This window comes from Salvelinus alpinus, chromosome 7 (genome assembly GCF_045679555.1).
Source record: "Salvelinus alpinus chromosome 7, SLU_Salpinus.1, whole genome shotgun sequence".
NCBI classification, from domain to species: Eukaryota; Metazoa; Chordata; class Actinopteri; order Salmoniformes; family Salmonidae; genus Salvelinus; species Salvelinus alpinus.
This window is the reverse complement of record NC_092092.1, coordinates 56,119,614-56,134,312: the sequence shown is the minus strand read 5'-3', so window position 1 is coordinate 56,134,312 and position 14,699 is coordinate 56,119,614. Positions and strand designations below refer to the sequence as shown.

Sequence of the window (14,699 nt, the reverse complement as noted above, 5' to 3'; positions counted from 1 at the left end):
AAGGCCAATATGGCAGGCAGCAGTTATGCTACCAATGATGTAACAACTTGCAGCACTAAATCATCTAGTTGGTTTTGTATAGACTAATAAACACATTTACGCGTGACACAGTGCCGTGTAACCACTCAATGGCCCTGTGCTGTTGTGTGTAATGGGGGTGTGTGTTCCTTTGCCGCACACGTCAACACTTTATATTGCACAGTCACTCACCCAACCATGGAAAGGCACACAGACACGCACAGGATGGTGTAGAAAGAAGGGAGGAAACCTTCAAACAAACACACAGGGGGAAACCCATTCATCTATATCCACCTCAGCATCAAGTCCAGAAGCCATGGTCAATAAAAATGTTCAGGACCTTGATGTAAATCTCATTAGGTTGAAGCAAGGCTGTTATCTGGCCAGTCTAGATACAGTAATTCACTTTGTTTCATAGAGACACTTCAGATAAATCACTCTACTGGGAACAGTGTGTCTCTCTCTCCAACTTTCCATCTCTCCTTTTTTTGGCAGAGGGAAATTAACAAGCTGCTTCGAAAGCCATTATCAGAAATCCATAAAAGTCATCCGAAGGTGCAGTGCACCCCTGCAAAGACATGGCCAAACTACTCCACAGTAGTCAATTCTCCAAACACGGTTTACCCACCACCCCCACTGTGTTGTTTTGGACCCAGACAGACAGCCCCTGCTATCACACAGTGGATCACAGAGCAAGCAGGTTCAAAGCCCATTCTTATTCCCCTCGGCCTCAAACACATCTAATTACCAACGGTAACACACACACACACCAGCACCACGACACAGACCACCCACCCACCCGACACAACCACCCTCACACGGTTGGTCTTTAAAACATGTTTTACAGGATGTATGTGTTACACACACACACACACACACAGAGAGAGAGAAAAAGAGAGAGACAGAAGACCTTGATGTGCAGATGTGAGGGAGAATGGCTAGCAGCGGGAATGAAACGCTCCTCTAATGCCAGACTCAGACACAGAGACATCCGTAGTGATGCCTGGCTACGTCACACTACAAAGCAAAACCACACCAAACAGTCAAGCAATCCTAACCCCGTGTCCCCATCAAACCACGTCCAGCCGCATATACACTACAAAATCCCCCATCCCTTCAGGCCATTACATGCCATACAGGTGAGTACCAACACAACTGTTGGGGGGAAAACACCATTGCGCACATGCAACTGGTGTGAAATAGCTAGCTAGTTAGCGTCGCTCGCTCTGAGACCTTGGAGTAGTTGTTTCCCTTGCTCTGCAGGGGCAGTGTGTGCAGGGGGTCCCTGGGTCGAGGGAAGGAAGCAATACTGTTATATTGGTGCCGTGACCTGGTTCACTCAGTTGGGCTCTGCCCAGCAGCTGGGGTTGCTATAGAGGAGGGGGTGGTGAGTGTAACCGGTGTGAAATGGCTAGCTAGTTCGCGTCACTTGCTCTGAGACCTTGGAGTAATTGTTTCCCTTGCTTTGCAAAGACCATGACTTCTGTGGAGCGATAGGCACAGATGCTTCATGGGTGACTGTTGTCGATTTGTGTAGTGGGTCCCTGGTTAAAGCACTGGTTGAGGGATGGATACAATACTGTTACACACAACCCAAAAACACTGGCAGCGCTATGTGTTTGAGGATGTGATGAGAAGCTCAAGATCCTATTGAGAGTTTGATGATGATTACTATAAGCCTACTTACAACAGACCTGGTGAGATGCTGACATCTTGTGAGAGAAAAGTGTAGTTGCATCCCTCCAAATAGGGGACCACAGTCATCCTTTTAGAATCCTGTTTCCCTATATTAATTTTTAATTCAAAGATTAAAATGATACAGCTCTGAAATAACGCAGGTTGAAGGATGCACCTGTTAGAAATTCACCTAGGCCTACCTCTAGGGACCCGGTGCAGTTAAAATACTTGAGGTTTCTTCTCCAGATGATTTCAACATTTGTCTTGCTGCAAATGGCCTTTCCGTCACCACAAATGTAGTCAGTCGCCCTGGCCTTCAAACTTGAGCAACTTTACAACCTTTTGCCCACTCCCCCGACAACATCAGCGATGTAATCGATTTTTACCTGATGGCACGGTATATCTCCGTTGTACCTCACTAATCAATAGGAATCTGCAATTGAAGGCTAACGTTACTTTTTCGAGAGTTGGGATGATGGAGGACCGCTCAAGCCAGGTAAACTAAAATGACGTATACCGATATTGTTTTTAAGCATTGTTGATTGACATAACATGCACGTGTTTCTGATGCAGTTCACTAGTTTTGCTGGCATTCGTGTAATATGATGCACGCACACTGGACAATGGTGTGCAATGCTTTTTGCGCGTGAATGTTTATTTTTTCACCGAAAACAAGTGCCCATACACTTCAACATCCTTACTTACTTATTTGTCAGCATCACCCAAAGTGTCTGTTTATATTATGAAGGGCGCAAAATGTTTGGAACTTTTTTTTCCGATTATCTAGGCCTGTTTGCAAAAGCAGCTAATTGGCTGGTGTATTGGCTAGTCTATTGATCTGCAAGACGCACATGTCTTTCATCAAATAGTGATGGCATTCAGTGTTTTATTTTCGGAGAGCCGGCAGGCCCATTAGGCTCCCGAACGGCTCTTCGTTTTAAACGCTTAAATTGAACTAGAACCATAATTTTTAGAACCAATCTCCAATGATCAGAGTACACACCGCTTTCTGTTAACATCTCGTTTACATTTGAAATGCTCGCATCTCTCCTTTAATCATTTCCCCCCCTCTGCCTGTCCTCTCTCCCTATTTCTGCAGCCGTTAAGAAGCGCTTCAGACTGGCCATCATTGTGAAGTGGCAGTCCACTGCTAGGCCCAAGCACGACAAGCCTTCCAGACCCCCACCTATCCCTGCCGCTTCCTCCTCGATCTCCCCTGCTGCCCCCGCGTTCTGCTGGGCTGTGGGGGGGGGGGCTCTCCCATGGTGCACGCTGCTCCTGTTTCCCCCGGGGGGGTATCTAAGTTGCCTCCTGTGGACGCAGCAGCTCTGCTCCAGGGTGTGTGTGAGGTGTTACGGGCGGAGTAAGCTCCTCAACGACCTGCAGTACCGCCACATGGGGGCCTGACGGGTTCCTGTGCTTCAGCTACCAGGTGTATGCGTCGGGGCTGGCCACACCCTTCACTGGGATGGTGCAGACTCTTCCCGGCCCCAACCCTGGAGCTATACAGGAGGCTCGCAGAGCTGCAGGACCTGATATCACCCCGACCCCTGTGAGGCACAGAGCCGCTACTCGTACTTCTCATGTTGTATAAAGACTTTTGTGTGTTTTGCACTCTTTTATTTGTAGTAAATCGTGAGTAGATGCATGATTTTACTTTTGCCTGTTTCTAATTTGAATTAAAATATTTTTAATAAATGTCAGTTTGGCTGTCTAATATGGAGTTCAGGGTGGTAGGTATTATACATCTGAAATATCCCCCATGGATTCCATAAATGTACATTTGAGGTCTTTTCACAAGGACTGGATGTAACCCTTGTAGTATTAGGGAATGCTGTTGGTGGTTGGGAGCATCCTGGAGAGGCAGCAACAGACTAGGTTTACATCTGTCAACAATGAACACTCAACAGTTTGATAGTTCAGCTGAACAAATGTACATTTAGTAAGCATTTACATACTGCAAATTTTCAGGATGCTGCAAACCACCCCCTTTTAGTAAAACACAGGAAGAATTCACAGGGGTAAATGTCCTATATTATTTTGGGAATATCCAACACTCGCCGACTGTGTAGCATTTGTTTCAGTGATTTATTGCAGACCAATGTTTTTACTATTGTAATTTGACAGTTTCTAGTTTTAGTTATTCAAGTAGGTTTTCTAAAACACAACAGTCCACATTAAATTGTAATCTGCTGTTGGATACACCTGTTGTAAATCAATCTCTTAAGGTGGAGGTAAATATCCGTTTATTGGTATGCTGATAGGACAGGCATTTTCATATTTCCAATATAGGCAGATCAACCTTTAGCGCTAAGACTAATACAGTGACTATTGCAATGTTACCCATGTCATACAATTGTCTTATGTACGTTATCAATGTTCCTCGTCCTTGAGGGTACGCAGGTGTCTGGGTAGTCGGCACGAAACCACTGCCTTTTGAGACCACTAATATGCAAGGCCTGGACAAGTGAAACTATTGGGCAATCTTCTGCAGTTGAGACGTGATGATCTTGGTTGGCATGTTGAGGGCTTTGGGTGGTCAGCGGGGAGACCTGTGGTAAACAACTTCTTGAGCCAATCGGATGATGAGGCGGGGTGTTGTCAGGCAAAACCATGACTTAGACGACTGAGGTCCTTCTCTTGATCTCCTCCACTAGTTCGGCTCTGGACACGTCAATCTGAGAAAAAAAAACAGAAATGTGGTGTTTTATTCAAGAGTGTGTGTGTGTTAGATGCTGTGTGTATGAGAATCTCACCTCCTCTCGGCTGTGGACCGTTCGGAGCTTCACCACCCCGTCCTTGAGCTCCTGCTCCCCTAGGATCGCCACCAGGGGGATCCCAGAGTCCTCACAGTGCTGCAGCTGGCTCAGCAGCTTGGGGTTCTTCTTATACATCACCTCTGCCTGACAACCCAACCACAGTTATATAAAGATTCCTCTTATGAATAGCCACAGCCCACACACGCACCATCTCTGACTCACCGTGTCAATCTCAGATCGAACACACACACACACACACACACACACACACACACACACACACACACACACCTTGATCCCAGCGTTCCACAGTTCAGCGGTCAGTCGGAGTCTCTCCTCCAGAAGGTTTTTCTGTGCCGAGGCCACCATGACTTGAGTCTCTGTGGTTCGCACCTTCTCCGCCGATGCCTGGGGAGCCAGACCCCAACACACCAGTCAACCACACACAGAGTTTCTCTCTGGCACATTGATGAACAGACCAGCCTGTGGGGGGAGCTGGCTGTTGATAATGCCCGTCCCCCTTCCTTACCTCAGCCTTCTGCTCCATGATGGAGAAGACCCTCTCGATGCCGATGCTGACCCCCACACACGGCACCTTCCTGCCCTTGGGGTCGAACATGCCCACCAGGCCGTCGTAGCGCCCGCCGCCCGCCACGCTGCCCACGCTCACACCTTCCTCAGCCTTCTCGCCCGCCCCGTTCTGGGCTGCCGCCACTGGGACCGGGCCGGTCTGGGTCAGAATGGCCTCATAAATCACACCTGTGTAGTAGTCCAACCCACGGGCCAGACTCAGGTCAAACACAACCTGGGAGAGGGGGAAGAGAGGGAAGAAAGAAGGGAGGGAGAGGACAGATTAAAAGGAGACAGTAGGAAGGAACACGAGGCAAGGAATTTGGAAAAAAGGACTGCACCCTCAGACTTATTTCAGCTGATCATATCATGACATCTATATATATATATATATAACCCCTGAACCCCCAAAAAACTATTACTGTTCATAGAGAACTAAATGCCTCTACGGAGTAGGCTGTTGATGGAAATATTTCTATAGAGACGCATTACCTGTCATATCACCTTGGTCACCAGATAACCTGTCACCTCTGACCCCTCACCTTGTCTGTAACCTGGAAGAGCTGCAGGTAGCTGAAGAGCTGCTTCATGTCTGTGAGGCCGGCACACGCCTGCTTGCTCTGTGACATCTTAGCATCCTGCAGCAGGCGCTCAGCTAGGTCCATCCCCCCTGGAACACACACCAATCACAGACAGGGTCAGACCAGGGGAAAGGTCAAAGGTCAGTCTGTGTGTGTGACCTGTCCTCACCCTGCAAGCTGACATACTGTCCGATCTGATCGGCTGCTTCCTCAGACAGACCCTTCTCCTTCACCATTTCACTCCTCACATCCTCCCAAGACATCTGGGGGGTGGGGGGGTGAAGAGAGAACACAAAGGTGGGAGAGAAAAGCAGGGAGCAGCATAGAAAGGGTGGAGAAAATAAGGGAGAAATGTTATCCTTTATTTACTTTGTTTGCATATTAAAACATTGTTAATGTTTACCGTTTAGCATTCCATTTCCTTAACCACATAAGGTTATTGTCCAGCGGGTTTACCTTGTCCAGTTTGTCCACTGTGGAGCAGATGGTGCGGAACTTGTCATCCGGAACTCCACACACTGCAAACATTCCGTCTAGAATACGTCTGTCGTTCACCTGCACAGAGAGGATATTAGGGTGGGGAGGGGAGTTAGGACGAGTATGGCCACACATACAGACCTTCCGTGTATTCCTTGCTTCATATTGCGTCACAGGATGTTTTACCACGGGTGATGTGTGTCTCTGACCTACCTTGATGCGGAAGTCTCCCAGCTCCAGCTCACTCAGGATCTCGTGGACGATCTTCAGGCACTCAGCGTCTGGGATCATGGGGTCGTACTGGCCTGCAATGTCAAAATCCTGGGAGGCGGAGAAACACACACTTAGCAAGAAAATGGGCCATGTGTATCCACAAACATCTGGATGTAGCAGAAAGCAAAAATGATTCCAGTGTTATGGCTGATGTGGACGGTCGAACCCGGGTTCGCTCTGACGCTTACACACTGATAGAACTCCCTGTAGCGTCCGCGGGTCATGGCGGGGTTGTCACGGCGATAGACCTTGGCAATGTGGTAGCGCTTGATGTTGGTGACCTTGTTCATGGCCAGGTAACGGGCGAAAGGCACCTGGGAGGGGGTGGGGTCAAGGACTAGTAGACACCTGATTGGCTCCTAACCTTGTTAAAATCCACCAGTTGGTTTGCTTTCGAGGCATGACCATGAAAAACATAGGGAATTAACTGACCAGCTTGCAGGCTAGCCCACTTAGCAAGGTACGCATCAGGACTAATACAAGGATACAGTGAGATCATATCTAAGGGACAGCAGCTCTCCTCCCTGGTCCTTCAGGTCGTAGATGAGCTTAGAATCCTCACCATACTTTCCTGTCAACGTTTCCTACAAATTGTCAACATAAGCACAAAATCCCGATTTATTACAAACCCACTGGCTAGTTTACAACTTTCTATTCATTGTCAACAGTGTGTGTGTGTGTGTGTGCCTCCCACACACCTTCAGCTCAAAGACGGGTGTGTCGATGTTCTCGGCTCCGTGGCGTTTAAAACAGCTGATGATGGTGTTGAAGACTTTCTCTCTGATGGCCATCTGCTTAGGGTTATAGTCCCTGGTACCCTGAGAGAGATGGAGGGAGAGAAAGAGTGCATAAGCAAGACATCACCTGCTGATTTGGATTTTCAGTAAAAGACGAGTAGTAAACATGTTATGCAGCAAGTTCTCTTCATGATCACCCGGTGCCTGTGAGGTGCACTCTCTATGGAGGCAGTATTTACCTTTGCGGTCTTGAGCGTGAATTGGTGTCTGCCTTCATCTCCTCCAAGCTGAGCCTTCAGCTCTAGCAGTTTGGCCACTTCTTCATCAATCTAGGAAAGAAAGACACAAACACAGTTCAGTGTTCCTCAGGACCTTGGAACAGATCCTCCCCCATCCCACCCTCCAGAGTCAGGGTCCTACCTGAGACACAGTCATCCCAGAGAGGGTGCGTAGAGAGCGGGCACAAAATCCAGACCGACGGCCCGCCAACCCCGCACAAAGACGCAGGGACGCCATACCCAGGTTAATCATCCCAGCAGGGGAAAGCAAAACAAAATCAAATGAAAAACAAAAACAAACAAAATGGCCGTTCAGGAGTGCAGCGTCAGAGCAGCAATACAGTGCAATGGCAAAGTCCACCAAGCCATGTTGTCCAATAACCACAGTCCGTGAATGCCAGGTGACGGTAAGGTTATCCAATCCAAACGCAGTGTTATCCAAGAATATCCAGTCGTAGTGTTTGGATTCCAAATGTTGACGTGTAAGGTAGAGGAAGTAGATGACGGACGGAGATGAAGGTATGACCCCAGCAGGGTTGTTGGCATCGAGCAGGAAGAACAGGAGAAAAGTGGTGAGCAACCCTATCACTAGGGAGACGGGCGGGCATGACGCATCATCACAACATGGAGGACAAAACATGAGGCAGGGGTCAATCAAACCAACCTATCACAGCCAAAAATCAAACCAACCAGCCTATCACAGCCCAGATTCAAACCAGCCGGCCTATCAAAGCCCAGAGACATGGGTGGGGGTGGGACGTCACTGATCCCTGGAATCAGAACTACCCCTAGACCAGACAAGCTTTGGGCCATGTTCAGTACGCACGGAGGAAACGGTGTGCTTTTAACACGACCCAGAACTACCTCTGGCCCAGACAAGCACAGGGTCTTGTTCAGGAGGCACAAACCAGGAGAACATTTGTTGAAACTATGTGTCCTACTGAACATGACCCTGGCCTGGTGCTGGAGGAAGATCTGAAGACTCAGTGAGATCCCACCCCCTGACTGACACACGACAAGTAAATGAAAACGCATACAGATCATCTCTATCCTCACCTGTGTAGTTAGTTAAAGGTGGGGAGAGACTCTCGGAGAAGCTCAACATTCAGCCATTAAAAGGAACCATGAGTTTACACAATGAATGACCAGCCCATGCAGTGACAACTATCCTAAGGGGATTGCATCAGTTTGGATTGATAACTGGCTTCTACTAGCTGTATCATTTGAAGCACTATTATTAACTAACGTGCATAAGAAAAATAGCATTCTTGATTTACTTTGTAATAGCCATTAAATTCCACTTCTAATTGAACTGACTAGATAATTCATCTGACCGTGAACCGGCAAGGCCCGTATTTTGGCATGAGTAGCCAGCTAACGCTAGCTTCGTTCATGACATATGTAGAACGCGTGTCTGTTCATCCCATCCCAGTCCCGCTGTCGTACAACCTTTTGGAACATCGTCGTGCTAGGCGTTGAATACTGACCTGTTCTTTGCTTGCTTTTTCTGCCTTTATTTTCCGCACGACTTCTCCTTGTGTTTTAATCGCCTCTTGTATCTGTGCTTTGTCCGCCATGGTGTTGCATCTAATGGCAGAGACTAGAAGACCATGCTAACGCTTCCTCAAAGACCGGAAGCCGAGAACCGGAGTATATACCTCCACGTACCGCACGGTGGCAGTAGATTTACATTGGTGTTTAACAGCGCGCCGTGAGATGTACATGCCAGATACAGTGTAACAATCGTGTTTAGCAGCAAAACATGGAAATGAACAGAAAGTTGCAAGTAGTTCCACACTTCTACACTATCAACTTTTTTGGGACTAAATTTGATATCTCAGAATTCACAGTATCTATAGGGTGCATTTCTAGGTTGACCTCAGTAGGGGATGTAGCTCAGTGGTAGAGCGCATGCTTTGCATGTATGAGGCCCCGGGTTCAATCCCCGGCATCTCCACTCCTTTTGATCAAGATCTGTTTTCTGGCAACTATCTTACAATCAGATAACATTGCCTATCTCATCAACAAAAATAAGAATATGAACAGCTTTAGTTTTTTTTATGATTTGATGACCACCATGCCCCCAATTTGTTGATGCATTCATTTTTGGGATTTTGTAAAACAATTTGGCACTATTATTTGTAATATATGTTCTCAGTGACCCAAATCAAGTCAAGAAAAAATATAACTGGCATTCATTTAGCTTAATAACATAATTCATTTATTAAGTGAAAGAGGATTTGTGAATAAATGTCAACAGACATTCTGACGCGGAATAGTCAGCTTTCTGCAGTGCTCACTGAGAATGCTTTGATGTGAAACTTGATATATTTTATTGTTTATAATGTCTCTGAAGGCATGAACATGCCTGCTAGTGGTTAGGTTACGCTTGTAATGTGTAGTTTGTCGGTAATAGTATACCCCATTTTAGCCTAACACAAACACACACACACGTTTCAAGTTTTAATGTCACATGCACAAGTACAGTGAAATGTCTTTATTGCAAGATCTAACCCAACAATACAGTAATCAATAACAATGTAGAAGTAAAAATAACAAGGTGTAACAAAAACACAGGAGATATAAAATTAAGAAATGAGAAGAACACGATTAAGTAAGTAAGCATACTATATACAGCTTATAGGGAGGAGGTCAGAGACCTGGCCGTGTGGTGCCAGGACAACAACCTCTCCCTCAACGTGATCAAGACAAAGGAGATGATTGTGGACTACAGGAAAAAGAGGCCTGAGCACGCCCCCATTCTCATCAACGGGGCTGCAGTGGAGCAGGTTGAGAGCTTCAAGTTCCCTGGTGTCCACATCACTAACATGGTCCAAGCACACCATGACAGTCATGAAGCGGACACGACAAAACCTATTCCCCCTCAGGAGACTGAAAAGATTGGGCATGGGTCCTCAGATCCTCAAAAGGTTCTACAGCTGCACCATCGAGAGCATCCTGACTGGTTGCATCACTGCCTGGTATGGCAACTGCTCGGCCTCCGACCACAAGGCACTACAGAGGGTAGTGCGAACAGCCCAGTACATCACTGGGGCCAAGCTTCCTGCCATCCAGGACCTCTATACCAGGCGATGTCAGAGGAAGGCCCTAAAAATTGTCAAAGACTCCAGCCACACTAGTCATAGACTGTTCTCTCTGCTACCGCACGGCAAGCGGTACCGGAGCGCCAAGTTTAGGTCCAAGAGGCTTCTACCCAGCCTATTTGCATTGCCTCCCCCCTCCCCTCCCCTCTCCACGCCACTGCCACTCTCTGTTGTCATCTATGCATAGTCACTTTAATTAACTCTACCTACATGTACATACTACCTCAACTAACCGGTGCCCCCGTACATTGACTCTGTACCGGCACCCCCCTGTATATATTGTTATTTTTATCTCTTATTCTTATCCGTATTTTTTAAAACTGCACTGTCGGTTAGGGGCTCGTGAGTAAGCATTTCACTGTATTCGGCGCATGTGACAAATACAATTTGATTTGATTTGATATACAGGGTCAGTTCCAGTAGGGGAGAGTGAGGTATGTTGTCACACTTTTCACGCTGTCTAACATTTACTGGGCACAATACATCCCAATGGTATAAATGTCATACCAAATGAAAGAAGGAAGTCTTGGGCACATATGTTGTATTCATTACATCTTCATATCTTATTTCAGTACCGGAGTTGTAGACCGTTAAATAGAGAGAGTGCACTTGTGACAATTTTCCCCATCAACGGACAAATTGTCACACTACTGTACATCGGGTAAGTTGTCACATTGGATTATCAACAAATAAGAACACAACTAATTAATTGTGAATATTGATTTTAAATTTCAAATTCCAAACCAAATTCAACTTCATTAAAAAACTCAAAATAAAAACAATCATGCCTAGAGAATCTGGCAAATCATGCCTTTCAATCAAAACAATAATGCTGGCAGAGCACACATTAATTAAGTGGCATGTCCACTTTACTTTGAACTCCAACGTTCTCTGGCGTGCACATAGATCCACGGTAATTGTTGGAATCGGAATGGAATGTAATGCTGCAGATAACTTGCTTAAATGTTTAAAGTCTTAACAAAACAGACGTGGTGTTTAAACACAATAATGCATTAACGCACAGTTTTTTAACAGCCTATATGACGTACTGTACATCCGTATCTGACTAATCAGACTGATCTTCAGAGTCACAGTTCTGGCACACATAAATTGCCTGGCCTGAGGTGCAAGCATCATGGGCCCATTTGTTGCATCTCACACACTTCACTCAAGTCTCCTTTGGAAGGATTTGAAAATGGCTCCACACAGATGAGGCAGAAGCACTCCTCTTCATCTGAAGACTCTTCTACACAATTTTTTTTTATATATATTTTTTTAGCTGGCTTCTTGTTCTTTGCAGATCCAGATTTTGACTCCCCCCTTACTTCCTTTTCTTCGGAAACAGCCTTTCACTAGATTGTGCCTTATTCTTTTCCATTTCTAGTGCCTGCTTCATTGGTGTGTCAGTTAGAATTGTTTTGCGCCATTTTCTTCCTTTGCAAGCTGGTTTTCGGGGGCCAGCTTTTGGATATGGCCGGATGTCCTCTGGAGATGGTAGTCCACTGTCAGCAATGACATTGCTGGTCAAGGGTGAGCTGGTGCTAGCATAAGAACTGGGCAGGTCTGTGTCTGAGCTCGTGCTAGGCAGGGCTGGAATGGTGCTGGGGCCTGGCAGGTTGGTGCTGGGGCCTGGCAGGGCTGAAATGGTGCTGGGGCCTGGTAGGTTGGTGCTGGGGCCTGGCAGGACTGGAATAGTGCTGGGGCCTGGCAGGTTGGTGCTGGAGCCTGGCAGGACTGGATTGTTGCTGGGGTCTGGCAGGGCAGGGTTGATGCTGGGGCCTGGCAGGTTGGTGCTGGAGCCTGGCAGGACTGGAATGTTGCTGGGGCCTGGCAGGGCAGGGTTGGTGCTGGGGCCTGGTAGGGTTGGTTTCTGAATGGGGCGATCTGTAATGTAGGATGGCGCAAACTTGGTTTCCAGAAATACATCCCTGTTGTAAGGTTGTACCCCAGCTACCCTAAAGCCAGGCCCCAGCAACATCTATGTGCACATCTAGCAGTCAACTCTAGCATCTAGCAGTCAACTCTAGCATCTAGTAGTCAACTCTAGCATCTAGCAGTCAACTCTAGCATCTAGCAGTCAACTCTAGCATCTAGTAGTCAACTCTAGCATCTAGCAGTCAACTCTAGCATTTCAACTCTAGCATCTAGTAGTCAACTCTAGCATCTAGCAGTCAACTCTAGCATCTAGCAGTCAACTCTAGCATTTCAACTCTAGCATCTAGTAGTCAACTCTAGCATCTAGCAGTCAACTCTAGCATCTAGTAGTCAACTCTAGCATTTCAACTCTAGCATCTAGCAGTCAACTCTAGCATTTCAACTCTAGCATCTAGCAGTCAACTCTAGCATCTAGTAGTCAACTCTAGCATTTCAACTCTAGCATCTAGTAGTCAACTCTAGCATTTCAACTCTAGCATCTAGCAGTCAACTCTAGCATTTCAACTCTAGCATCTAGCAGTCAACTCTAGCATTTCAACTCTAGCATCTAGCAGTCAACTCTAGCATCTAGCAGTCAACTCTAGCATCTAGCAGTCAACTCTAGCATTTCAACTCTAGCCTCTAGCTTTCAACTCTAGCATTTCAAATCTAGCATCTGCAGTCAACTCTAGCATTTCAACTCTAGCCTCTAGCAGTCAACTCTAGCATCTAGCAGTCAACTCTAGCATTTCAACTCTAGCATCTGCAGTCAACTCTAGCATTTCAACTATAGCCTCTAGCAGTCAACTCTAGCATTTCAAATCTAGCATCTGCAGTCAACTCTAGCATTTCAACTATAGCAGTCGTCTGTGCAACATCAGAGGTTTATGCTTCCCTAACTAGACATCTAGTTAACAGGGGAAAGATAGAGGCACAATAGGGACACTGTGGACTACAAAAAATGTACAAAGACTCCAGTCACCCAAGTCATAGACTGTTCTCTCTGCTACCGCACGGCAAGCGGTACGGCAGCGCCAAGTCTTTGGTCCAAAAGGCTCCTTAACAGCTTCTACCCCCAAGCCATAAGACGGCTGAACAATTAATCAAATGGACACCAGTTCTATTTACATTCACGGTAAGGTCTACACCTGTTGTATTCGGAGCTTGTGACAAATAAAATTTGATTCGATTTGAATACCCAGCTAACAGCAGGCCTACAGTCACAGTATGGCTCTGCATTCTCCTCCAAGTGATGTTCCTTATGGAGTTGGCCTCACTTGATGTCAGTTACTGTAAGTCTAATGCCAGTTGTCCTAGAGAGGATGCCAGTCTGTTTCTGCACTGAAGTGCCTGCCATATTAGTTTTAGTTGAACTAAAGATTATCTACAGTGAAAAATGTAAAATAATCAGTGTCATTTGATGATCTGGTCATTTCAACAACCTTCCCAACCCTGTTCTTGTCATTCGAGCAGACTGGCATCAGGCAATGAACACCCTTCCCACTGGGCACACTGGTTGAATCAACATGGTTTCCATGTCATTTCAGTGAAATGACGTTGAACCAACGTGGAATAGACGTCGAATGGATGTCTGTACCCAGTGGGTTCCTTCTAGGAGTATGTGACAGAACAATTAACCCAGTAAGAACTCTTATATCCTTAATGTTGCAGAGTGTAAAAAAAAAACAGGACATCTGAAAGATGTCAGTTGTGAGGTATGCCACATGCTGAGTGAACAACAAAGACCCCATGCAATGTAGAGTTCCTAAAAAGTGCCTCAGTTGCCTGGGGAACCACAAGTTCAGCCCCACAATTGGGGCATTCGCAGATTCCCAGACAAACAAGCCCATTCACATATTCAAGCCTATACCCCCTTCCCTGTTTCAGGAGTACAAAATACAGCCTCCATGCGTTAACCATCTCCCCCTCCAGCACATCACCTTTGACCCTGCCCAACCACCACATGCATTCATGTGGGTTGGCCCCGTCGTCAAGACAACAGGGGGAACTATTTTCTATTTTCTCCACCTAGTTGGCAACCAACTATAGATTCAAGGAATTCGAATATAGTCAATGGTGTTAAACCACAGTTGCGAACAGGGTTTTGATGTCCCAATACCTTGGCATTGGGTCTATGAACTGACATATAAAACAACAATTGACACATCAATCAGTTTGTTTCAATGTAAGCTATTATATAAAGTACTTGCTATAAGGATGTATTGCGAAATAAAATGGCATTATACTGGGAAAGATGGGTTAATCTGTGGACATTGGAGGTTTGGAGTTAAGATCAGAATGAATGGTGGAT

General features: G+C 46.3%; 1 protein-coding gene and 1 non-coding gene across 3 annotated transcripts; one reads left to right on the top strand and one right to left on the bottom strand.

Annotated features, from left to right (window-relative positions):
- Positions 1–3,924: 3,924 nt before the first annotated feature.
- LOC139581255 (histidine--tRNA ligase) lies at positions 3,925–9,015 on the bottom strand. Of its 2 annotated transcripts, XM_071410818.1 has the most exons (14): positions 8,858–9,010; positions 7,513–7,958; positions 7,332–7,421; positions 7,054–7,173; positions 6,844–6,939; positions 6,544–6,669; positions 6,296–6,403; positions 6,062–6,160; positions 5,775–5,868; positions 5,567–5,694; positions 4,984–5,259; positions 4,746–4,862; positions 4,452–4,598; positions 3,925–4,373 (listed from the first exon to the last, which is right to left on the bottom strand). In XM_071410818.1, exons 2-14 carry the CDS (start codon positions 7,621–7,623, stop codon positions 4,314–4,316), a joined length of 1,572 nt encoding a protein of 523 aa, XP_071266919.1. In that variant the 5' UTR covers positions 7,624–7,958; positions 8,858–9,010; the 3' UTR covers positions 3,925–4,313. The 2 variants fall into 2 exon arrangements, with proteins under 2 accessions (XP_071266919.1, XP_071266920.1); XM_071410819.1 differs by lacking the exon at positions 7,513–7,958 and having other exon boundaries at positions 8,858–9,015.
- A 240-nt stretch (positions 9,016–9,255) lies between these two features.
- trnaa-ugc (transfer RNA alanine (anticodon UGC)) lies at positions 9,256–9,327 on the top strand. Its single transcript has one exon. It is a non-coding gene; the product is annotated as a tRNA-Ala (tRNA).
- Positions 9,328–14,699: the final 5,372 nt, after the last annotated feature.

Bases quoted from the DNA above. Each gene is read 5' to 3' on its own strand.
- LOC139581255 (XM_071410818.1), bottom strand. From the start codon at position 7,623: ATGATTAACCTGGGTATGGCGTCCCTGCGTCTTTGTGCGGGGTTGGCG. The intron at 6,940-7,053 runs GTGTGTGGGAGG...GACAATTTGTAG, and splicing joins CACCCGTCTTTGAGCTGAAG to GAAACGTTGACAGGAAAGTA. The intron at 4,599-4,745 runs GTGTGTGTGTGT...TTGGGTTGTCAG, and splicing joins TGTGGAACGCTGGGATCAAG to GCAGAGGTGATGTATAAGAA.